The 26784-nt window shown below is 34.1% G+C and overlaps 1 protein-coding gene across 2 annotated transcripts in view; it reads right to left on the bottom strand.

The window, feature by feature from the left end:
• LOC106674210 (basic-leucine zipper transcription factor A) overlaps positions 1 to 26784 on the bottom strand; it is an 88415-nt gene that overhangs the window by 59148 nt on the left and 2483 nt on the right. Inside the window, exon 2 of one of the 2 annotated variants that reach the window (XM_014406813.2) lies at positions 9390 to 9524. In XM_014406813.2, the coding sequence (XP_014262299.1) occupies positions 9390 to 9514 (125 nt within the window). In that variant the 5' untranslated portion in view covers positions 9515 to 9524. Of the gene's footprint in view, positions 1 to 167; positions 275 to 9389; positions 9525 to 26784 lie in introns of those variants that run through there. The other variant, XM_014406814.2, reaches the window with a different exon arrangement.

Genomic DNA, 26784 nt, shown 5'->3' with positions numbered 1-26784 from the left:
CTATACTGTAATAAGATAAACAGTAAACAAAAGATGTCCTATATAATTTCTTGGACGTAAATAGAACAAATATGGTACAACGGTTTGAACGGTTAGCCTCTTGAAGAGGTCGAAATTGTGCCACCAGTTTCATTACCATATCTGAAAGTTTTAAAAAAACGACTCACCTCGATTGCAGTTCCATTGCCACGACGGCTAGCACTCTTCTGAACACGTTTTCGCTCAAGAAGCGTCCAAGAGGTGGGGTCCCCCTCCCGAACAGGCCGTGAAAAAAAGATCTTGGCCGCCAAAACGATCGGCAAAGATACCGGCCAAATTCGACAAATTGGCACTGTATTCTGTTACCACGTGGTCGATTCGCAAAAGTATATAAATAAAATACCTTTTTTTTCGTGGCAATTTTATCAATTTTTACGCCAAACTTGACCCTATAACAAGTGTTAAACTAAACCTATAAAAGCCACAATAAACAAGATAAAGGAAATAGTGAACTTATCGTCTACATAAAAACCTGGTAGCAACCCAACCACCTGTTGAACCCGCCCACCTTTGAAAGACAGACTTTCCGAAAATACAAACACATTTGGAAGATTATATTACAACATATACTGGCTTAGGAAAAAAAAAATTAAAATTATACTAAATTTTTCATATTCAGTGAATCTGTAGCGAAGTAATTCGAATAAAGAAATGTATTCTCGTAACCAAGGTTGTATATTTTTTGTCAAATTGTTTTATCTGTGTTCCAAATTTAAAAAAAAAAATCATGGTCACTTCGTCTAGCTATTTTCCCTCTAATGACCTCATCGATCGTTCTATTTTCAAAGATCATCCATATCCCATCTTGAAACCCATGACTCCATTGCTAAAATTAATATAAAATAAAAAATATTATTTAATGGTGAAAGTGAATATGCATAGAAATACGGTTAAAAATAATAATAATAATAACAATCGGACACGTGTATTTGTATTTTACATAATAACATTATTTGTAGATTAATTAATTAATCTTTACATAAGGTATTGGTAGAGATAAAAACCCACTACCTTCGGCTAAATAAGCCGCTGCTCTACCACTTGAGCTATCGTGACTCCGATCCTCTCGGACACTTACTTCCCATCTCAACCCACCTTTCGAATTTTCCCTCCTCGAGGTCACGATAGCTCAAGTGGTAGAGCTGCGGCGTATTTCGCCGAAAGTCGTGGGTTCGAATCCCGCTCGTGACACTGACTTTTTTATCTCAACCAATACCTTACATAAAGATTAATTAATTGAAATAAGTTATTTGGTCAATCTGGCCACGAAATATAATGGATTTAATCGTAGATTTCAAACGGAAAGACCACAATTATACCTTACTGTTTATGTTTTTAGAGAGCTACTAATTCTTTTACACTATTTAGATTAAATATACAAAAATATTTCTAGAGCCAACTTGTCGAGTGAGTTAACTGCTTTTTTTTAAATGTTTTCTTTGATCAAACAAAAAAATGACTAAAAATTGTAGCTTGTTTTTTCTTAAAAGTATGGTTTTAAAAGCAGATCTCGCCACGTTGCACTGGGTGTGCCACGCTCTACCATCCACCATGGTTTCAGTGGTTTAGAGCCACGGGAACTTCGATCAAAGAAAAGGTAATGATCGAACGCGATGTCTGGGGACGATCGTTTTATTGATTTTACCGCATACCATCATTTATCGGCTTCCTCGATATTCAACAGACCAAACAGACGGCATAAAAATGATTATCCACATACCCGATGCAATTAGGTCTATAACATTCACCAGAATTTTCTCCATTCTCCACTCTCCACCAGAGAATCGCCTAGTCACTAGACGCCTCGCATCTAGTTCTCTACTACTGGGAAAGAGTAGAAAGGCGACTATTCGCAAATCAGGACACTTGAACAATGAGGGGCTGTACTCCTCACAGGTGAGTGCCGGTTGGTTTGTGCCATTGTCAAGAGCAACTGAGCACATCAAAGATCTAAAATGCAAGAAAGGGATCTGCTCACCCATTGCAGGATAAGCCATACCCGAATGACCCACGGACACCTCCTTTTGGGCCAAACCCAGCGCAGGTGTCCCGCTTGTATTATACAACTATTGTATAGCTTTGCAGTGTGCATGTTGAATACCGGGTGATTATTTATAAACTACTCCATTTTATTTCTTTTGTTTGGAAATAATTTAAAAAAAATGGGACTGGTCTTTACATAATTTTTACGTATCTATGTAGATATAGAATCTGAATCTGAAGTAAAATTTTTTTTCGATATGATACGTCCCCAGGGTTCAGCAACTTTTTTCAATGGGAAGGTATCGTTATAAATTCGGAATTAAATTCTACAACTTTAGAAGAAGATTTTATTTCCAGCACTTTTCTTGCAGAGTTTGTCGTTTAAGAGTTATAAGGATTTAGAAAAAAAGTTTAAATTTTATTAATCTCAATCGTTGAGCACCACCGATCTCAATACAAAGCAAAAACCTATTATGGAATTCATTTCTCACTTCACGGAAACTATCAGGTGTTATGCTTCTACAACTTTCTTTCTTTTCTTTAAAACTTCCAGATTGTTTGACGGTGATCGGTGCACCACTGTTTTAATGTGTCTCCATTAAAAAAACTAAGGGTATTAAATCTGGAGGTCTGGACATGATGGAACCACGTCTTCCTATCCATTTTGAAGCGAAACGGACATCTAAAAAGTCTCTCACCTTTCTTGTATAGTGAGGTGGCGATCCAGCTTGTTAAAAAATAACTTCTCCTTCCTTAAATTCTTCCTCATTTTCCTCAAGTATCCCAAGGAAATTTTCTCCTCTTAAATTACCAACGATGAATACAGGTTCTATGATATGCTTCCTTAGGTACCTGCTCAAATGTTTAGTTTTCAGGTTATTAGGTGTAGATTCCCTCATTGCATGAGGATTAGAACTACATGGGCAATTGTGACGATTCGATTCACCTAATAAAAAAAAGTTGTCTCGTCACTAAAACAAATTCTCCGTATCAGTCCCGGTTCAACTGTAATTCTTTTGTACAAAATTTCACAAACTCTATATTTATCTGGGTGAATTTCAATAAGTCCTTGATGCCGTTGAATTTTGTATGAATGAAATTTGTTTTTCTTAAGAATATATCGAACACTTCGAATATCATGCCGACTGACGGCTTGCTGGCATGAACAGGTTTTCGACAAAGTCGAGAAGAACGTCCTACTACCTCTCCTGAAAGTCTATTACTCCCTTTAAAAAAAAATGACGGCAATAATTAATATCTACCGTGCTTAACAATTAAATTATAAGTTGCTTTTTGTTTTTTTGTTTTTTTAAACAAACCGTACCTGTTCTCTTATTATCAATGGATGTTCCGGTTTGTTCAAATTTATTAACTAGTTGCCTGATATAACACATAGCAAAGGGCAATCCGGATCATTGATGTTAAACACGCGTTCAGCTTCGGGAAAATTATGGATGGCTCCATAAAGATAAATTAATTCAACACTAACTTCCAAAGATCTACATCACCTCGGCATATTAATTTTTTTTCAACGGAAACACAATTAACATTTTAGAAAAATCAAATTAGCGGTTCTCTTTTACATTAGCAACAGATGAACTGAACCAACACAAATTCTCTTTTAATTCCTTACAATCAAATTAGAGAAATTATTCAATGTTTACTGACAAACCAAGAACTGTATTGTCACAATTTCCGATATTGCGATAATTTTAATTCGCATAACACCAGATACTTTCCGTGAAGTGCGAAATGAATTCCATAATAGGATTTTGCTTTCTATTGAAATCGGTGGGCCCGTTTTGAAAATTTAATTTACTAGGATTAACTTAATAAAATTACTAGGAGATAAATGAATTAGTAATTAATGTAAAGTTCCTTGAAGGTTAATGAATGACGATTGAGATAAAAAATATGTGAACTTTTTATACCTTAATAACTCTTAAACGACAAATTCTACAAGAAAAGTGTCCGAAATAAAAATCTTATTAGAAGAAGTCAGAGAATTTAATTCCTTATTCAAAATGATACTTTCCCATTTGAAAAAAGTAAGATAATAGAATTAGTAATTAGTAATTACCTGAAAGTTACTTGGAGGCAATTAATTAGTAATTAACTTAAAGTTACCAGGAGGTAATGAATTAGTAATTAGTAATTAACTTAAAGTTAGGAGATAATTGAATTAGTAATTAGTAATTAACTTAAAGTTACTAGGAGGTAATTGAATTAGTAATTAGTAATTAACTTAAAGTTACTAGGAGGTAAATGAATGACGATTGAGATAAATAAAATTTGATCTAATTTGATCTTTTTTTTTTCAAACCATAATAACTCTTAAACGACAAATTCTACAAGAAAAGTGCCCGAAGTAAAATCTTCTTAGAAAAAGTTGTAGAATTTAATTCCTTATTGAAAATTATTCCTTTCTATTTGACAAAAAAAAAAGTTGATGAGCCCTGGGGGCGTACCATACGTTGAAAAAAAATTTGACTTTAGATTCAGATTCTATATCTACATAAGTAGTAAATAGAAAAAATAAATAAATTGGGGGGGTTAGTTTATAAATAATCACCCGGTGTTCAACATGGGCACTGTAAATCTGTGCAATAGTTGTATTCTACAAGCGGGTCACCTGCGCTGGGTTTGCCCCAAAAGGAGATGTCCGTGGGTCAATCGGGTATGGCTTATCCTCAAATGGGTGAGAAGATCTCTTCCTTGCATTTTAGATTTTTGGTGGGCTCAGTTGCTCTTGACAATGGCTCAAACCAACCGGCACTCATCTGTGAAAAGAACAGCTCCTCATTGTTCAAGTGCCCAACCGAGATGCTGAATTGAGAGATTCGAACTTTTCATCAAACCTTAATGAACTCTTAACCGACAAACTCTACAAGAAAAGTGCCGAAGAAAAATCTTCTTTGAAAAAATCGTAGAAAACAATTTTGGACTTGAAATTCAGATTCTACGTTAAAAATTATGTAAAGACTAGTCTTATTTTTTTTATTATTTCCAAACAAAAGCTATACAAGAGGGTAGTTTATAAATAATCATCCGGTATAGTTGTTTGTTTGTAGGAATTAGTAGAAAGAGAATATCGAGTAACCCATTGACCCTTACAGTTAATTGAAGGCTGATATGACTCCATTGTCGGTAGCCCAAAATAACCATAAATCATAAATCATGAATTATTAATCATATTAGGACTGCAATTAAAATTAATGTGAGTGGTTTACTTGTTTTATTCATCCCATATCATGGGAAAATCGAATAAATTTGACTTGTTTTCGAAATCTAAAAATGCGAAGTTCCTCTCAGATGAAGGAGGCGTTGGTTTAACCTTTCGAGTCCGTTTCTTTTCACACAAGTGCATAATATGTAGTAGAAGGCCAATGATGTGAAAATTGTCGATTGTCGGGAGTAATTCGGTAATTTTCATTTGGAACAATAAAAATGTAGTGGAGGAGGAAACGGAGGAAGAGTCGACTTTCACCGGGGCCGTGCGAAACGGGTGAAAATGACCGAAGACACGTGGAGATGGGGGTCCGACCTTGTCTAGATTTTTAACTTTTCCCCACTACGAGGTCCGTTCACCTCCGCTCTCTTCTATTTTCGATAAGTCCCGGTATTTATAAACGGGCGAATTTTGCGTTTATTAAAAGACGTTCTCCGTGGGAAAAACGTCAGAGCTTGGCGAGATTGGATCTATTTCTGAAGACCTCTTCAAAAAACAAACAAAGAATTGTTTTTCTCTCGGTGTGATATAAATAAAGAAATCCAGCTCGAGATCATAATTGTCAACGGGGATTTTCCCCGAGCTTCAGGCGCGAAAATTACATCTCTGTACCGTTGGTAAATACAATGGTAAAAAAATTTTTGAAATTATTCGTATCTAAGAGTTTTTCATTATGAAATTGCACCTGAGTTGAATGTCAATCGACTTTTTTTAAATTCGAATTCATTTTCTTTAATTTATGCTTTGGAAAACCTTTCCTCTTTGGTCCTACATATAGATCATTTTCTTCAGAATTGCATTTATTGACCAGAAATTTTTCATTTTATTTTTTATTTTATAGACAACTGTAATGAAGGAACAAGAAGTAAATATATTTTTTAGAATATCTAAAACATAACTTTATTACATGAGGAAGTCATCACACAAAGGGGTTTCTTCAATATTGTAACTGCTCAATTTTTACACTACATTAAGAAGCCTGACCAATTCCATTATACTGATTATTTGAAAGAATGGAGATTGCAAGTAGGTTACTGTGAGTAGAAAGGGTGGAGTGAAATGTAAAGTATATAGTTATTGCCAGAAAGAAAGAAATGTTGAGGTCAAGTTTGATACGTACAAACATCGACTATTTTTCGGAGGATCATGTTTGGATCTTCCTCCTGGAGGATGGGTTGTTCTGGAGTCTCAAATACTTCCTTCACCGACGACCTTAAAATCCCTTTTTTACAAAGATTAAGTACTCAAAATATTACCAAGTTACACAATCCAAGACCAAAGACAAAACCAACATTTTTCCAACAGATCCCAAAAATAATAAACGAGAAGTGAAGTGTAATGTTGATCATTCCCTCCCTTCAATGCAACCGTGTATATCATAAATAAATGTATATGATTCTACAATATCAGCAAAGAACATACTAGTTTCAAATTTGCAGATTGTAATAAAAAATTGATTTTAATCTTTTTTTTTTAATTTTGTATTCACAATAATAAAAAATTATCCTCGTTTTCTTATTATATTGGCAAAAAAAGAAACGTTTCTTGTATTATTATAGCTGTGTAGACGTGACGATTGTCCATCTGAAAAATTGTATTTGCCCAGAAAGACGAAAGCCCTCTCTGCTCGGCAGATCTTTATAAATAAGGCAGACCGTTAACCATTTTTGACGTAGGTCGAATCATGATATTTGGCCGGCTGACGATCATGATTAACGCGATCTATTAATTTTCACTTCGTTCATTTGAGGTTCAATAAACTTTATTTCTCGGAGGGCGACTCTATACATTTTAAAAAACCTATTTTATTTCATTTACCTTTTATTTAAATAAATAACTAATTGTATTCCTTTATTTTAAAAAGGACTGGAACGCATTTCGGGGTTTTGCCCTCCTGCTCATCAGGCAGAGTTTCCTCTGGAGCATTTTTTTCTAATATATGTGTTAACAACTCATCTCATTCAAAAAGAGAGAGAGCAAGAGAGAGGAGTATGAGGGAGAGGAAGAAATCAATCAAAGAGAGGGAGACAGTGAATGAGTGAAAAAGAAAGAAAGAAAAACACAAGCAAAAACAGAATCTTGAAATTCAGGGAGAGAAAGAGAAAACGGAGAGAGAGAGAGAGAGAGAGAGAGAGAAGCAACAACAAGAAAAACATACAAATCTCTTGATTAAATAATATACCAAATTTAGTAAAGTTTCCCGATGTTTATACAGGAAATAAAGCAAGTTAAAAAAATAAGAAACAATCAAATCTTCTAAAACTGACTTAAATGATTTTGATGATGTTGAATTTTTTTATTTATTATTGTTTTTAATCAAAGCTGTTTCCATATTTTTATATATTAATCATAAACCTTTTTCTCTTTTTTTCGTGGGCTTCTTTTGAGTTTTTGCTCCTATGTTATTTAGCAAAATATAACATGTAGATCTTATAAGCTTGTTGGTTTTATATAATTAATATAAAATTATATAATAATNAAGAAGCAAGTCTCTTCCATTGCAATCTGCTCAATAATTTAAGATAGACATACCTGAAAGAAGAATCACCTTAGAACAACTAATTTAAAAATTAATAATAATAATTAAAAAGGATTTTTTATAAACTTTAATTGAAAATGTCTACATTGTCATTAGTATATTAAATTTAGATAATATAAAACCTTAGATCACACTACTCCCAGATAATTTGTATACCTTGGGAACTCCACGTTGTTATGAGTGATTTCAACTTAAATATGGTGTGCCTCAGGGCTATGTGTTAAGACCAATTTAATTTTTCACTCTGATCAACGATATGTTGTAATGGAAAGATTTCTTCCTGTACGTTGGGTGTTAAACCCGTAATTGATCCTTTAACGATCATTTTCGTCTGCCTATCTTCGCTGATTTTGTCTTTCTGACGCGTTTCGGAATTTCGCCATTTTCCATTTTATCCAATACCATCAGGTTTTTTTTAAATGCGAGCAAAATTCAAACTATTGCTTTTCAATTCGAGTAACCTCTCAAATGGAATAATTCAATGAAATCTTTCAAAAATCCATTAAGTACCAGAATTAATTGATTAGCTCACCAATTCTAATGTTTTTTCTATGAACTCTAATTTACAAATGCAATAAAAAATGTTTCGGAATTTCACCATTTTCAATTTTATCCAATACCATCAGTTTTTTTTTTATGCAATCAAAATTGAAACTATTGCTCTTCAATTCGAGCAACCTCTCAATTCAGATAATTCAGTGAAATCTTTCAAAAATCCATTAAGTACCACAATTACTTGATTAGCTCCCCAATTCTAATGTTTTTTCTAAGAACTCTAGCGTTACAAATGCAATAAAAAATGTTTTGGAATTGCGCTATTTTCAATTTTACCTAATAACATCAGTTTTTTAAATGCAAACAAAATTCAAACTAGTGCTCTTCAATTCGAGTAACCTCTCAAATCAAATAATTCAGTGACATCTTTCAAAAATGAATTAAGTACCACAATTAATTGATTAGCTCTCCTATTCTAATGCTTTTTCTATGAGCTCTAACGTTACAAATGCAATAAAAAATGTTTCAGAATTTCTCTATTTTCAATTTTATCCAACATCATCAGTTTTTTTTTAAATGCAAACAAAATTCAAACTATTGTTCTTCAATTCGAGTAACTTCTCAAATCTAATTTGAATAACCTGTAATTAAGTGGAATCTTTCAAAAATGCATTAACTACCACAATTAAATGATTATCTTCCCAATTCTAATGTTTTTCTATGAATTCTAACTTTAAAAATCCAATAAAAAATTTGATGAAACGGGTATGCCTGTGTTTTTGGGTCGGATCGGTAGAGAAGCTCCTACAGATTAAAAGTTCGGTCGATTGATGTCCTCATCCTCACCAGATTAAGAACAGGCCATACTAGGTTGAAACACGAACACTTACTTTTCGGCCAAAGCCCGCGTAGGTTTCCGGAATGCAACCTTTTTTAAAAAATCATTGGCAACTCAGTGAGCAATTACAGGGCTACAATTTCTTAACTAAGCTAAAATATTTGCCAGCATAGAAAAGTGCAACTGCAAGGTTATGTGTATACGTCAAAACAGTTACCGGAATATTCGTTTATAATTAAACGTGTGACAAAAAAATAAAAACATACCCGACTGCGCCGTTGGCAAGGACCTGCTTCTGCTTTTCCAACGTCTCCGCGACAACCATGGGTGAGTAAAGTCGTATTGGAGAGTTGTACTGCTTGTTGACCAGGTTGCTCCTAAATGCTGCCATCGCTGGAGAACTGGTGAAAACAAGAGTAAAGAACATATAAAACATATAAGAAAAAACAAAAGAAACTGAAATTTTACTAAAAGATATTGTATGAATTTGTAGGAAACCGAGTGGTTAGGTCCGACTCGTATATAGTCACTCTGCCAGTTCAGTGATCGAATTCTGGCATAACCTTTAGAATTTAAATTGATATTAATATGTAAAAAATAATGTAAAATAGCATGAACCAACGACGTTACACTTCCTGTTGACTGAAATTACTAGTGAGGTTAAGTTGTCTTAAGCACTGTTCATTACGTATAAGCCCTGGATGATTTAATGTAATCAACTAATGTCAAATAGCAACTGTTAAACATATAAATGTTTTTTCACTAAACAATAATTAAATAACAGTACATCATTGTGCTGTAATGAGTCTACCTACAGTGCAAGTCTACCTTTCCCATTTCACTTATCTCTATATCAAAAGTAAAACTGAAGCCGTAATTATTTTTTTTCTTTCTATGTGAAACTATGAGATTTACGGGAATAGAAAAAAAAAAACTCCGCCAGTCAGCTTTGGTCATGAATGGAACTAAATGGCTTTCACATTCCCACCATGCATATTAAACTGGACGGTCCGCCAGTAAATCCGAATTCATTGAATGCTCACCACTCCATCTTCTACATCTACTGTGCATGCATCACAAGTAATAAAAAACTTGGAGAAAGCCAATTAGAAGCTTTTCTTTTAGTTATGTATTATTGGCTTTTGTTGTGGTAGTAAAAAGTAAACAAAGGAGCTTCACTTCAACAAGGCCGATAAACACTTAAGTTTTACCAGTTTGTCTGCAAATGTTAAATACTCCAACACACTTTTACCATTTACATTAACTTAAATATAACTAAAAAAAACCATAATTAACAAAAATATGATATAAATTAAGGAAAAACTCGCACCCGGAAAGAATATTTAACACAAAGTAGTGTTTTCCCTTACATTTAAAACGTTAAGACACAGCGTTAGCCTTTACGATTCAATTCAAGAAAAAAAATGAATGACTATTTTAATACTAATGATGAGAATAATAGTAGTTCGTTAAATTATAATTAGTTTGGAAAAATTAGTATCATTAAAGATAGAAATAAATTTAGAAGTCAAGGTCACTACTGCAATTTAAAAACTTCCTGAAGTATATGTAAATTCTGATGCATGCAAAACATAAAGTTTATAGATAGGGAAGAAAAAGTTGTAAGATAAATATACTTACATATATATATATATACATATTTATTTATCTTACAACTTTATGTATATATATATATATATATAGAGAGAGAGAGAGAGAGAGAGAGAGAGAGAGAGAGAGAAAGAGAGAGAGAGAGAGATAGAAAGAGAGAGAGAGAGAGAGAGAGAGAGAGAGAGAGAGAGAGAGAGAAAGAAGTAGAAAGAAAGAGAGATAGTTTGATAGATAGAGAGAGAGGAAGAAAACAAGGTCACGATTAGAGGAAGAAATTTTAAAAAATATAAGCCTAAAAGCAGCCTTAAAAAAATGACGAACAGTTAAAAAGTGGAAGAAGATAAATATGAAATACAGAAATGAAAATATGAAACGACGTGAATAAATAAACAAAATTAATTCCTGGATGAAATATATATGCACAACTTCAGTGTAAAAATGAGAAGAGAGAGAGAGAGAGAGAATAAAGAAAGAGATAGCGTGTGTGATAGATGATACAAGTGTGTGTGTTTTTGTTATACATAGGTATGGTATGGTATGGTGGAAAGGATACTGGGAAGCGGGATTTGTATTCCTCAGGCACTGCAGCCTTCTGGCTTATTGTACCTTCCTAGTTCCTTAGTTCAGTCAATAGACTCAATCCTTCTTCTTAGAATATCAGGTCATTGACTGTCGCTGCTGCAATTTGATTCCCTAAGTTTTTTCCGTACGTTAGGTTAAACCTCCATTGAGCTGTTGCTTCGAATTCGAAGATGATATGAGTGGCTGTTTCCTCCTCCTCATTACATAATCTGCAAATGAGATCATCATTGTATATACCCATGTTTGTAGATGTTTTCTCAGATACCAGTGACCGGTTAGTAGTCCCACCACTCCTCTGAGTTTTGCCCTCTCCAATTGCAGCAGTGTTTTTGCCAATTTTGGTGAGGGTTGTTTCATCATAAGTTTACTAAGTCTAGCACTGCTAGAGTTTATCCACTTCTCTCTTTGTTTTGTTTGGATCCATTCTGCGATGGAGGATTCTATGTTTGTTTTTGTTATCCCAAGGATAGGTTCGGGGCCTATGTATGGTCTTGCAGATCCTCCTCTGGCTATCATCAGGTTGTTGTGTTTTCCCACGTTTTGGAGATTTTGGATACATTCACTGACTAGTTTTGATGTAATTCTTTTACATGCCAATGCTTTAATTGCTGCTTGGATGTCTGATCTTATGAGGATTTTTTTGTCAGTGTAACCTCTTTTAAGATTTTCCAGGGCACAAGCGTTGATGGCATGTATTTCTGCTTGAAAGACCGAAGTATACTTCCCTAATTAGTTTGATTGCTCATGTTTTGGGCTGGTACAGAAAACGCCTGATCCGGCTCCTTCGTTTGTTTTGGAGCCATCTGTGTACCATATCATTGTATCTGATGCTCTCCTGAGTTCTTCCTCTCCTTTATAGTCTGTTGAGACTTTATAGGAAGTTGTGAAGATTGTTTCCGGGTTGTTCATGTAGTCAGTCCCCATTTCTAATAATGGGTGTCTGATTTTATTGATTATGGTTGTGTGCCCGAATTGTTTGGTTCCTTTCCAATTTAATTGTTTTTGGAGCCTAAATGAGCTTTTCCTAGTGAATATTTCTAGTGGAGGTAGGTTTAGCAAGGTTTCTAATGCGTTTGTAGGGGTTGTTCTCATCGCCCCTGTGATACATAGGTTTGCTAGTCTTTGTAAGCTGCCTAATGTTTGGGTAGGTACTTTTTGTTGAGCTTTGTTCCACCAGATTACTGATCCGTAGGTTATTCTGGGTCTTATTACTGCCGTGTATAGCCAATAGGCCATTTTCGGTTTTAGGTCATTTTAGTTTATACATAGGAATACAATGTGAATGTCTGTGAGGAAAGGGGGAGAGAGAGAGAAGAATTATAAGGTGCGCTAGAAATTGGGAAAGGAGGAAAGAAAGAGAGGTGCAAGTAGAGAGAAATAATGAAGGTGTAATGGAGGGGAAGAGAAAAAGATAAAGGGAGAATGAGAGAGAGAACGGGGAGAAAGAGACGAAATAAAATGGATTGCGAAAAATTATGAAGGCAGCAGAAAAAAGGAAGAGTTGCAATTCGAGGAAATATATAAAAAGAAAGAAGAAGGGGGAGATAGAGAGATAGGGAGAGAGAAAGAGACAAAAGAAACGAAATTAAAGGGGGTGTGAGAAACTACGAAAGAAGCAAAGAACGTGAGAGTTGAAGATAGAGGTAAAAAGTAAAAAGTGGAAGGAAGGGAAAGGGAAATAGATAGCTAGATACATAGGTAGATTGGGGGAGATAGATAGAGAGAGAGAGAGAGAGAGAGAGAGAGAGAGAGAGAGAGGGAGAGAGAGAGAGAGAGAGAGAGAGAGCTATAGATAGATAAATAGAGAGAGAGAGAGAGAGAGAGAGAATGAGAAAATATAGATCGCGAGAAAGAGAGAGAGAAAAATTATGTTTGCCAATATTTTGTGTTGATATTTGAAAACATAACATTCGTCTTCATTTTTTATAGTTTATTTAACCTTCGTACATTTCTGTCCTCATTTATTCCAGCTTTGTTAATAAAAAATAAAGCAAATTGCATGACATCTTTTCAAGTTTGTATTTTTCGTTAGCTTGGATTATCAAATTAACGATCATCAACAAACTTAAATATTATTTTTGGCTTGCGTCTGAATTATCTTTCCATTTAAGGCCATTTTGGTTCATATTTCGTTTCCAAACTCCTCAATAACATAAGCCCTCCCATAACACAAAAAGTTGAACAATAGTATCAAATAATTCTGAGTTAAGAATAATGATTCATACGCTCCAAAAGCATAAGCAATAGGCCGACGAGCAAGGAAAAATTTTATAATCTTTAGACATTTTTTGATAATATGAAAACGTTGGAAATTATGCAAGAGCGGTGGAAATCTCCAATGTGAGGATGTGACTCGTCGAATTTAGAACTGGCACCGTTTCATTTTAATGCAAGAATTAAGTCGAGTCTACGTAAATTGCTAATAATAACAGGTTTGGTCCTCTTAACTGTCTCATTTTATTTGAATATCAATTAGTCATCTTCCAATTTTAAACCAAGCTTCGAGACAACTTAATCTCTCACTGCAATAATCAGCCTGAATCATAAGTGATTTTTTTTAAGTTTAAGGACATGTTTAGAAAAATCTTAATCCTGTAGGGGTTTTTCTTATGCCATGTTGGTATAAAAATTAAATTTGGCTATTTTGTTACCTATTGTATTATTTTTTAATACTGCAAAGTTAAAAAACCTTCAATTCTCACTTTTGTCTTAGATAAAAGGTCGCGATTTGGTCCTCGTCTTATCTGTACCCAGTGGCCCTCGAAGGATCTGACCTGTAGAAGAAGGGTCATCCTCACCCGATTAAGGATAGGCCATGCGAGGTTGACACACGGGCGCTCACTTTTGGGCCAAAGTCTGTGTCCGGCATATAGAGAAAGTTGCTTGGTTGGTGTCCTACCTAACTGAAGGGTCCAATTCCTTGGCTCCATATAGAGAGTGTGTAGGAATGCCACCCGGTATGAGAACTATTCTTGCGCAAGACAGCGATTATTTGGATTGCTTTATTGTTCCATTTTCCTTCCTTCCATTATTCCCCTTTTCCAATTTTTAATGAAACTTTTTTTTTATTAAATATAGTACTGATAGTTGCGAGTGAATGTATTTATTGGCATAAATGTGTAGAGTGAATGAAAAGGCAGTTGGCGAAATATTGAGTACCCCATTGATCCCCTGTTTGGTTAGATACGTGGTATGTGAGAAAGGTGATGATTATTGAAACTACATCACCCTAGTATTGCAACTCTCACGTATCAAGAGTACTGTCGATAGGTGGCCCTTGGAAGACATGACTCAATGAAGAAGGATCATCCTCAACTGCAAGGTTGACACATTGGCACTTACTATTGAGTCAAAGCCCATGCATGTGTCGGCATGCAGAGAAAGCCTTGTTGCTTGATATTTCCCACCTAATTGGATGGAGGAATTCCTTGGCTCCATATAGAGAGCATGTAGGAATGCCACCCGATGTGACAGCTGTGCTTGGGCATGTCAGTGAATATTTGGGTCGGACCAATTAGGTCTCCTGTTCTGGTTTTTGGAGGAAACAAGGTGGGTATTGTATATAGTTTTATGCTCCTAGTTGAAAGTGAATGTATTTATTAATGTGAATGTTAGAATGAGAGGGCCAATGGCGAGATGTTGAGTACCCATTGATCCTCAATTAGGTAATATAATAGGCTATAATATAATGAAGGATGATGATTATTGAATACTACACCACCCTACTGAATGAATCGGTTGTAACTGATTGTATTGGGCTTAGTTGTTGAAACCTTGGCGGCTGGTCGGATAAGACGTGACGGATACGACTATGATGTGGCCATGAACTGTCAACACCCGGGATGGTGATTCTTAAGGCCTACCAGTAATTTATCGTAAAAGCTGGAATGTAAAAGCTTGAAAAGGTAGTATAAAAAAATGTAAAAGCTGATGGTCTGCGAGAAGTGATAGGCTCTACTCTATACGAGCTTGCAAGTATATACGTATATGCATGTGCAGATTTGAGCTTATATAAATCAGAAAATCATAAGCATTTAAGGAAAGCTTCAAAATTTAGGGAAAACAGAGTATTGCAGGTTACAGAGAATGCCAGTCAAACAACTTGTTATACATTTTACAAATGTTATAAATATGTTTACAATAGAGAAAAATGTATCCTTTGTTCCAAATTTTAGGAAACAGGGCTGTTTTTTCTATGTAATACTGATATTGTTATGTACCGTAGTGTATGTTGTAAATGAATGTATTTATTAGCGTGAAATTGTGTGTATGGCGGAGGATTATACCCCATAAACCCTCAATTAGTTTAGTTATATAATAGGTATAAAACAAAAAAAAATTTTAAAGGCTTTATCAAGTTGCATATTAGTATCAAATGGTATGTAAATAAGAAATAATGTTTTAGTGGCTGGGAGTTTTGGTGGCCCTGAAAAGGCCCAGAGTGGTTTCGTAGCGTCGAGCTCATGAATCGAGTCCAAGACCGTTGGTGGTGGTCCGTGACCGAGTGTACCGTTGGCTGAGGTCTGTGAGTTTGTTGACTCTACAGTGGCTGAAGGGACTCGAGTGCAGCAATTAGCCGAGAGCAGCAGTTGGCGTTTTTTGCCAATTCGGCTGTGTTTAGAAGGCGAGTATCAGGCTAATTGCTGCGAGTACTCTTGCTGTCGTCGTGGTGAAGATGGAACGTAGATGTTCCATTAGTGATAGGTAAGACCTCGTCGGGTTGATAAGTCTGCTTTCAGTGTGGCAGTGCCCCTGCTTATATTCAGAAGGGCTCTACTCTGATTGGCTGCAGAGTGGAGGGCAAGTACCTTCCATAATCGATAGTGGCATCTAGCTAACTAGATGATCATAACCACAAATGTATTTAAGAGAAGAGAGAGAGCGCATGGGTTCGGTTTTAGGGACTGATTCCGTTGGGGTCTGAAATGACTTAGCTGTGACAACCGCTGGATCTGATCCGTCGACGCTTTATGGATAAGACCGAGGTCTGACCTGCCTGACTGCCAAAACTGGAGAAATGGGCGATTAGCGAAGCCTGCCCGTGATTTATTGTCAATTACAAAACCTGGGAATTGCCGGTGAACTGGGAAAATTTATGTACAGATGTAGCTTAGTACATATAAATTATATACATGGACAACTGGAAAATGTCATAAAGAGCAGTGATACGTCACAAAATAGCTCTTTGGTTTACAATTAAAAGCGAAGGACAAAGGATTTCCCGTTCTTTTTTATCGCTTTCGCACATAGGAGAGAATATTCGCGAGGACTTAATTTACGTTTTTTTGAAATCCATCGTATCGAGCACTTTTCCCCGATCGACGGGAGCACGGTCACTTTCCTCACAGTTTACACTTCTATAGAGGTGTAAACAGAACTTGTTTGGAGATGCCAAAGCCGACCTCAACGATTTCCACATTTTCCCCTCGTGTAAACCAAACCAACTGCAGATAAAAGGATTCGGAGTATCAAATGACCTACTAATGGTTTCTACATCCTACATTTTTTCCGACCACTAAACAGTTCCAATTTCCAAACAATTTTAGATTCGACGAGCAACCGGGTTTATTTGGCAGTAAAGTAGGAAAAGCTGACATCAAAGGAAAAAAACATGTCTTCCTTTAGGTGTTAAAGTTTGTTTTAATAAAATCTATATTGTAGGCAAAGATAATACTAATATTAATTATCATTTTGGTTTAGATAACTTTGAACAAAGCAGAAACACTCATATTACCAACAAATATTTAAATATAACTAATTTTTTTTAAATATTTTAAACAAATCCTATTTTTAATACATAGATAAAACCAATTTTAATTATTAATAGTGTTCCATCTAAAAACGTCTAACTCTACTGGACTGTATCAAATGTAAATTAAATTTTGCCTTCCAAGAGTTGTAATTCACTGGAAGTTGGGCATAATAAAGAGAAGTTAGGAATTTTTTGGTCCAACACAAAATATCTGAGAAAAAAGTCGCCATCAGTCTTTTTTATTATTATAAATTACCATAAGTTGCTTATATTGGTTTAAAGAAGAGATCACCTGTCCCACAGTTGTAATATACTGGATGTTGGATAAAATCCAGGGAGTAACGAATTATATTATATCCAACATCCGGCGAATTGCAACTTTGGGAAAGTTAAATTTCTCGTCTTCTAGTTTTATTTTTATTCTTTTTAATTAAAAAAACTGGGCTGGACAGACAGATTATTTTTCCAATATTCAGTTTTCATGAAAAATTTCTTAACTCATCCCGATGTTATACAACGTCCAATATGTTAGATCTCTAGGAAAGGTGAATTTTTCTTTAAACCAATATCAGCAACTTTTGGTAATTTATAATAACCATTATGATTTATAATCATAAAAAAAAGGTTAATGGCAATTATTTTCTCCGACATCTAGTGTTCCACCTAAAAATTCCTAACTTTTCGTTATTATATCCAACATCCAGTGAATTACAATTCCTGGAAAGTTAAATTTCTAATCTTCAAGCCTATGTTTTTTTAAATTAAAAAAGAACATTTCTGGACCGAACAGGCAGGGAATTATTTTTCTTATATCCAGTAACTTATCCGGATGTTATCCAACGTCCAGTATGTTACATAGGAAAGGAGAACTTTTCTTTAAACCAATATCAACAACTTTTGGTAATTTATAAATAAAAAAGACGGCAAGTTTTTTCTCCTTTTTGTTGTATTCCACATAAAAATTCCTAACTTCTCTTTATTACATCCAACATGCAGTGAATTACAACTATTGGAAACCTAAACTTATTATAAATAAATCTATCACCTCTCGATTTTCTCCAATGTCCTCCGAATTAAAACTATTGAAAAGATGAACTCTTAAACCTTTATCAACAATATTTCGTTTTTAAAATAATAATAAAAACATTTTTGGACCGGAAATATCGGGGTAATTGTTTTTCTCCGATTTCCAGCGTCTCCATAAAAATTCTTTACTCCTCTGGATTTTATTCTGTGTCAACCAAATTAAAACTATTGGCGAGCTGAATTTTTCTTCTTTAGGCCTATGCCAACAATTTGGTTTTTAAAATAATAAAATAAACATTTTTGAGATGGATAAGCCGGGAGCATTTTTTGCCAATGAATTGTCGTGTACTTAAAAATTCATAAGCCTTCTGAATTTTAACCAAATTTTTAAAATCCAAATTTCAACTTTTTATCACTGATTTAAAACAGAATATTTCGTCTTTCGATCTATATCAAAAATGATTACATTTTATGTCACTGTAAGTTTTACATTTTTTTTTTTTGTTTTGCAAAAATCTGTATTCAGTCTACTTTACTAAAAAGATAAGAAAAGAATAAAACTGCGGGCGAGCAAATTCGAGCTATTATTTGAAATATTTACAACACGTCACCAAGAGACGTAGCAAAGTAAAATTTTAATAACATAAATTCTAAACTTTGGTGAATGGGATGAGCTTAAAATAATCCAGCTTTTCAACTGTTATCAAAACGTTCGAATCGGAACAAAATCCCGATATGTTATGAATATTTAATTTTCGGAAGAGTGTCTGATATTTTTCGACCTAATATCACCAACAACAGTTCCATTAAAAACAATATCCACCCCTTGCAGTGCAAATTATCAAAGCCCGACCTCAACAATCCTTTTGTCAATGCTGATCCGATCCGATTCCAAAGTTCCACGCCAAGCTTTCGTTCCTATACTAACTCTACTGTCCAATCCATATATAAACTTTCTCTAGCTGAGAATCCGTCCCGAATATGGCCTCGAGATCCATCATATTGAGTTCTACGGTTGTTTATTTCACTTTTCATTTTTCTTTATTGTTTAGATATTAAAATTGACTTTTGATGCTTCTATGTAAAATTCTAAATTTTGGTTGGTGATACGCCCAAGACCTAAATATACGATGGAAATGACAGTTTTGTTGTGCCAAATCCATTTTCTCTAAATAACTGCACTGTAACTGTTTTTTTATATTATAAAATAAATAAATAAAACCGTTTGTGCCATTGAACAAAGGGCGTCAGTGAAATGTTCTGTTTTTAGGATAAGCGATCACTTTTCTCGGTAGACCGTACGGAGTTTCCAAATTGGCATGATACTCAATTTAAAAATACATACTCCGATAAAAACAATGGGAGAATTGAGCTGAGCTATGCTGACTCACGGATAAATACAACTTTAAATTTTTATTTCCACCTTTATTACATAATCGTTAAAACACGACCGGCCAATTAATATCTCGTATTACATTGGCATCATTCTCAAATTGTTCTCAAAAATGTTTCTCCAATATTGATTTTTATAGAACCTCAATGAAACTATAAATAGGTCATTTTATGCTTTTAGTAGGTAATTTAGCTGACAGTTAATATAAAAAGTTTAAATTGTATTGTTACCAAATCCTGTCATTTGGCTGAATAATATCAGGTTTCGTACAATAATAAAAGTCCAAATTTTCCGGCAAACTTACATGGCTTAGTGTTTCGTCAATGAAGCTGCCAACTTAACCGAAAAAGTTGAACATAGTGCCTCCATAATAATTCTGGCCAATAAGTTGTCACAAAACAAAAATTACATATCACGGCTGTTTTAACGGAAAAACCTAAACCTGTTTGTGTAAAATTTCTTATTGAAAGATAACAAGAAGAAAAGTTTAGCCAGTAGCCGCAACGGTTAAGATTGGCTCAGCGCTCATTGTAAGGTAAAGGTCCCAGGTTCGAATCCAGCGGCCCTACATTCAAAGGCGACATAACTACAAATCGTCTTTTTGTCAAAGTTCATATAACCTATGAAAAAAATTCGCTGTAGTCTTGGATTTTAAAGTGAAAAATCAGACATCGCCGAAATAAATATAACCTTGTAACCGACCTTGAAAATATACATTTTTGTTTGCTGAAAATATGAGAACTTAAAGACTTTAAAGAGTGCTTAAAACGAATCCGATTTTCTTTTAAAAAAATTTTCTTTCTTTCTGAAAGTTTTTTTATTTTTCTTCTCTTTAATCTCATTTAATAAAAGCTTCCATATTATAATCTCATTCTACGTAGAAAAATTACAGAAAACAACACAAAAAGTATGTAAATTGCTGTAAATATTTTTCCTATGCTCTAAGGCACATTGGCAAAAACGTTTGGACAAGATTCCAAAATGTTTCGATCTAATATCACGAAACAGGTTTTGTTAAAAACACCACGAAAGATATTACAAGAATATTTTTGTAAAATCTCTCTTAGCAAAGAGTAGCACAAGGCGACGATTAATCGTTTACAAACCGCCTTACGTTGAAAAATCATGCTAATATATAGGGTGTCCTTTTTAAATAGCCCGGCTGAATTTTTCTTGAACCAATGACGCTTTAAAACAAAAATTTAAAAGTGTTTCATATTTTTTAGTCTAGTTTCAATTTTTTTTCCTTTTCAAGAGAAAATTAATACGGGGTACCTCAGGTTCAACTTCAAAATTTCAAATACGCCTTATACGTCCCAACACATTTTAAATGATTTTTGACTCTGACTGCCATGGTGCACTAGGATTTTATATGGGTCGCAAAATGACAAAGTTATGGTAAAAATAAAATTCATTGAAATCGGTGACCTGGCTGCCTGCGCCCTTGTAAGATAATTTCTGATTATATCATCGTTTATTAACCTTAACTGCTCACATTTAATTAATAATTTTAAATAAAATGTGGCAAAAAGATTTCCCTTTTGGCTTCAATTATAAAAATAACCGGTTTTAAAAGTTGTAATTTGGATTATTAACAGTTTAAATATGTCACAACATATCATTTATTGTTATTTCAATACGGTTTGCTTTGTTCATCTTTATTTCAAACCAACTTCCATGGAACTTACCACATCAATGATGAAATTAAGAGAAATAATTTGAAAACAACACACCAAAACAGTTTTTTGTTTATGTACACAATAATTTTTTATATAATTACTGATGTAATAATTTTTTATATATTCAGTTTTATATATATACACACACACCCCCTTACCATCCCTAAGCAAACATCAACATTAGTGATTACCTCATTTTAATGCCGAACACTTTCGAAATGGTGTTTTCGATTTATTCCCTTGACTTCGAGATTTTAAAAAAATGATCGATGAACCAGTGTCAAGGATCGAAATCCTAAATGGTGACTCAAGATAATATTCTCGAACATTCGGCCCCACCTTTTCGCTTATTTTTAGTTCCATTTTGGACCCCGGCCCGGCTCAAACGCAAACTCGAATCTCCACGGGGCCAAATTTGTTTTTTGCCAAATTGCACCCTCGCAGGTGGATGATTTAGGATTTGGAAACGTTTTAATCCCGTAATTACTTAATTTTAATTTATGGTATAGTTTTAATTTGTATACAGTAAAAAAAGTGTGTTTTATAAGCATTTTTACTTTCCAAAACCACATATTTAAAGGGGGTTTTTTCTGGTAAAATACAAGAATTGAATAGGATTATGGCGATCTCTTAAGAAGCTATATTTCTTAATTTCTTTGTTTTTGGGCATGAATTTAATGAACATTTTACACATAGATCGATCTACTTTTAAACCATATTTCCTCAGTGGTCATAATTGACCATATTAATTATTCCAAATAATTATTCTTGCCAATAACCTTAGCTAAGAAGGATAATTAATTGGACTATTTTTAAACATTAGTTACGTCTCGACTTCTCAATGCTAATCCTGCGCTTGTCCGGATCAACGTACAATTTAAACAACTCCCACACCTGTACAAAAAATTATCCAACATAGCAAATCCTACCAATGTATGTTTTGAAAAAAACACTAGATGATAAGCTCAGTTTTTATGAAAATTTGTGGTAAGTACAAATTGTTTATTTTGATACCTTTCCAATGAATAGGCAGTTTAATCTCGGTTTATTTTTATGATTATACAACAATTGTATCGGTATCATAAATGTGCGTTAGTTTCAATATGCAAAGAAAAAACCATTATGACAATTAACTTCGAAAATCTCCAGTGTCTTTTACCAGTTACATCCTGTAATTGTTAAAATTTAAAAAAAAATAACTTCAAAATAACTATATTTTAATGGTATATTATAGGAAAATTACGCTCATTTGTTTGATAATCACCTCGCACACTAACAGTCAATAAATTCCACCCATTTGATTTTTTTCCATTTTCTCGATAAAAGAAAATTCTGCCCTTAATTTGTCACATTGTTTATACCAATAAATATTTGTTTAAACTATGTTTTAAACTGAGAATACCAATTAGAGGTAAACACACTTAATCCACAATCCAAAACAAGGATAAAGGATATTTCAATATGTACTTTTTTACGGAATTTAAAAAGTTTATTCAATCTCGTTTGAATTCTGAAGCAATAAACTGTTTAGTTTTCATCTTTGTTTTCTTAACTTCAATTTTTAAACTTAAAATTGCCATTTAGTGCTGAGGATGTTGGGCGTGGTGTGGCTCTTATTGATCATGGAGGTTCCATGAGGTATGCGGCTATTGCCATCGGAGTTCCCACGAAACTCACGTTGGATGTTTTCGAGAAACTGGGTCCTACCATAGAAGGCCCGGTTCTGGACGTGCTAGGTTATCAGAACTACAGGATGGCCGTTTTTTGACTTTGAAAATTTTACGAAACCGGCACCTTCCTGTTGTTCAAGGGATTCATCAGCTCCAGGAAGTTCGAGGTGTCCAAAATGCTGAACGCACTGCTTGCAGAAGAAGAAATCAGTATGGACTGATTTTTCGCCCCATAAGAAGACCATAATTGACCCGAACACAAGAGTTGCACGCTCGCATTTGCTCGAGAACACAGCCATTGGTCTTTAGACGATTGGTCTGCTGTACTTTTTACAATTGATCTCTTGGATCTCCAGATGGAGGTGATAGAGTGTGGAGAAGGCGAAATGAAAATGTACGAAGCCTGTAATTTTTCCCAGAGCCAATCTTTTCAACGTAGCTCAGTGATGGTGTGGGCGAGAATTTCAATGGAGAGTCGCACAGAGTTGGTTGTTGTTCGTGGAGGGTCAGGCTAACACGTTAACATGTCGCCCGTATAGTACAAACGTTCAACAGCATAACATGAGGGTCTTAGCTGGCCAGCACGTTCTCCAGACTTGAGCCCCATCGAACATTTATGGGATAATCTCAAAAAACGAATAAGAGCATGTCCATCACTTCCTGATACACTCCACGATCTTGAAAGGACTCTTCTTGAAGAACAGGCTAACCTCCAGCAAAGAGACATTTCCAGACTAGTAGAAAGCATGACTTCTAGGAGATGTAATTAAGGCAAGAGGAGGAAATACGCAATATTGAAATGTTAATTAAAAATCTAAAACAAATTTTATCTGGCCGTCTATTTTTATTTTCCTTAGCAATTTACATTTTGTTTACTTTTTTAGACAAAGTCTTAATTATTAAACGTTAAAAAACGTAAAAATTTGATTAATATATAAAAATATATACAAATTAAATCATAATACAAATGGATGGAATTTTTTGCCTGTCAGTGTGTATTCAATTCTCCTCAATACTATGAGAATAATGGGTTTTCTATTGAAGAGAACGTTCTATATATTTATTGCTTAAAAAAAAAAATTTACATTTATTTTTATTTTAAATTTTTCAATAATTAGTAATAACATTCAAAATTACTATAAATTTAAATTACAAAATTAAAACGTTCAATAAAACCTTAAAAAACAACTATATAGGTTAATTGAAACTTTAATTAAAATGTGATGTTTGGCTCGAGGGTCTCCAAACATTCAATCTCCAAAGCTCAAATGGTTAGTTTATTCTTGCTATTTGATTGGAGTTGTTGAAATCAAAGCTAGAACAAACTTTCATTTCAAATGCTATTGATGTAAAATGTACAGCCCAGACCAAATATCAAATTTTCAATAATAATGTTATCATTTTGATAAAGGTGTCACGGACGTGAGATGACCTTAGACTAGGACACACTATTACCTCGGTTCTGCTTGTTGTATTGATCTGAATTCTTAAGAATTCCTTTGCATTTTATTTATTTATTTTTTGTTAATATTTGAAAACGTTTCCAAGTGGTTTTTTTAAATAAAAAATAAATACATTACTTATTTACATTTATTTGCGCGCTCGAGAATTTACACCCCTCATCAGTATTTTATATTGTATTACATTTATAATTTATTATTATTCATATTATATTTTAAAATATTTGACAAACTTTCATCGACAAGCGCATGGCCAAGATGGAAGGAATGTATTTTATTATAATTGTGAACACCTGAAACCCAGAAGACATGGGTCATCAAATCATTAGATAAAGGTACAAATATAACATTTGTTTTAGTTAATTAAGGTTTTGGTTGAAATAAAAAAGTCAGTGTCACAAGCGGAATTCGAACCCACGACCTTCGGCTAAATACGCCGCTGTTCTACCACTTGAGCTATCGTGATCTCGATCCACTCGGACACTAACTTCCCATCTCAACCCCACCTTTTGAATTTTCCCTCCTTTTTTGCCATTTTTCAAATGTCGAGTAATCTATTTGATTCTCGGCGATGAAATGGCCACGGACTTTTTTTTATCTCAACCTAATAAATTTATTTTAATTTTCTTTGATATTTTTTTTAATTGTCAATTTATTTTCCCCGTGGGTCACTGGTGTATTTGGCATCAATTTCTTTCACTATGACCGAAAAATCTAGTGTAGTATTACTTATATATTTAATTATTTATTATTTATTACTTATTATACTAATTTTTTATGGGAGTGGCTGTACCGTTTCAGGGATGATGCTTACACTCACATAGGACATGTGTTCTATTGCATCGCAGCTTGGAAAATGTATGGTATTGGGCCAAGAGGTTTCGCTAGATACAAATTCTTCTGCCTTAAAATCGTAATTATTATCCAATGTCTATGGCATAGTCCATGTGCTGATGATGTACCCTAATCCCGAAACATCCATGTAATAGACAAAAAAATAAAATATTTCAACCACGGATAACTTGGAATTTTTCATCCTTGGGATAATAATTGTTACGAACCGTGGATTTTAAGAAAAAGATTATTAAAATCGTAGGTTTTTTAAATTTAAGCTCCTTAAAAAAAATTGTTAATGCTGTGTTTTGAAAAAAAGACGCTTTGAATATTTGCTTCTATGTTAATAGAGAATTCGGAAAAAAATATTAAGCATACTTTTAATAAAGTTAATCCGAGTTTTATAAATAAGCAAATTACGCAGTAATACGGTTCACACAATAAGCACAATGACGCTTCCGACAAGTGTTCAAAGTGAACAATCAATAATTTAATCAGATATGCAATGATGATTGATGAAGGCGAAAGGCGTCTCATCAAGGCAAGACGGCGAGATTGGATGTGAGTCGGAAATCATCAACCCACTGACAACAATGCTTGTTCGCCCCGAATACTATTTATATTTTACACCTCGCTTCTGAGATAACAAGGCGTTTTAAACAATAAAAAAGCCACATCCAGTCCATTCAATTAGTGCAGGGTGTGAATTGTTTTAAGAAATTTTGACACTCTCATGCAACGTTAAAAAATGCGCCCTGATTCATGTTTAATGTTTTTTTTAAATAGTTTTAAAATGTAAATTCTCGACGATCTGAAATCTTGAATTTACAGTTTTGCATCATTCGTGTAAAGTGGCGTACGTTCATAAGTTAGTTTATGTTTTGAAAACGGTTGTTATGATGATGTTACCAGGAATTTAAGCTAACGTTTCTGAATGCTCGGAATAATTAGTTCTTTGCCGGATGTTTGGAAAGGGGGTATTTATGAAGATTGGTTGCAACAATACTCTACGTTAACCGACCATTTGTTTATATGAAGTTGAATGAAATTTAGTTTGAAAGAAACTTCACTTTAAGAGATTCTTTTTTCTTTTGTTAGTTTTTACATTTTATTTATTTTCGTAATTTTTTTACGAATTTTATTAATTAATTTAGTAAATAAAGCATAGGAAATACTAGCTACAGGAATTTACCTAATTTTTGTTATGGTTTTATGCGTTTGTTCTGCATATATTTCAAGGTTGTTATACATCAGTCGATACATTTTTTCCGTATGATGAGATTATCACAAGCAGGCTTGTATTAAATGAGATTAAACAGTTGAAAAGTAGCAAAAACGAAAAGACGCTTCCAGCAAAATAGGCCGAGCAGATTGTTTTTAAAAAACGACATTCTTTTTAGTCACTCTTTAAAGACCTTAAACAGGATTTTTTAAAGTAAAAAAATATAAATTTTTAGAATTTATTTTTTTATCGGCGTTGTTCCACCTAAAAATCTCTAACTCCTCTGGATTAGGTTATACGAACCCCGGGTGTTTTTGAAAAAGCCCGTTTGTAAGTTTGTCGGGTTCGATTGCAGGGCGGCTGGATTCGAACCTAGAACCTTTGCCTTACAATCATTAGCGCCGAGTCAACGCCTTAAGCGTTGCGACCATC

This window comes from Cimex lectularius, unplaced genomic scaffold (assembly GCF_000648675.2).
Source record: "Cimex lectularius strain Harlan isolate CLEC.00 unplaced genomic scaffold, Clec_2.1 scaffold231, whole genome shotgun sequence".
NCBI classification, from domain to species: Eukaryota; Metazoa; Arthropoda; class Insecta; order Hemiptera; family Cimicidae; genus Cimex; species Cimex lectularius.
This window is presented reverse-complemented; position numbering and strand designations above follow the sequence as displayed.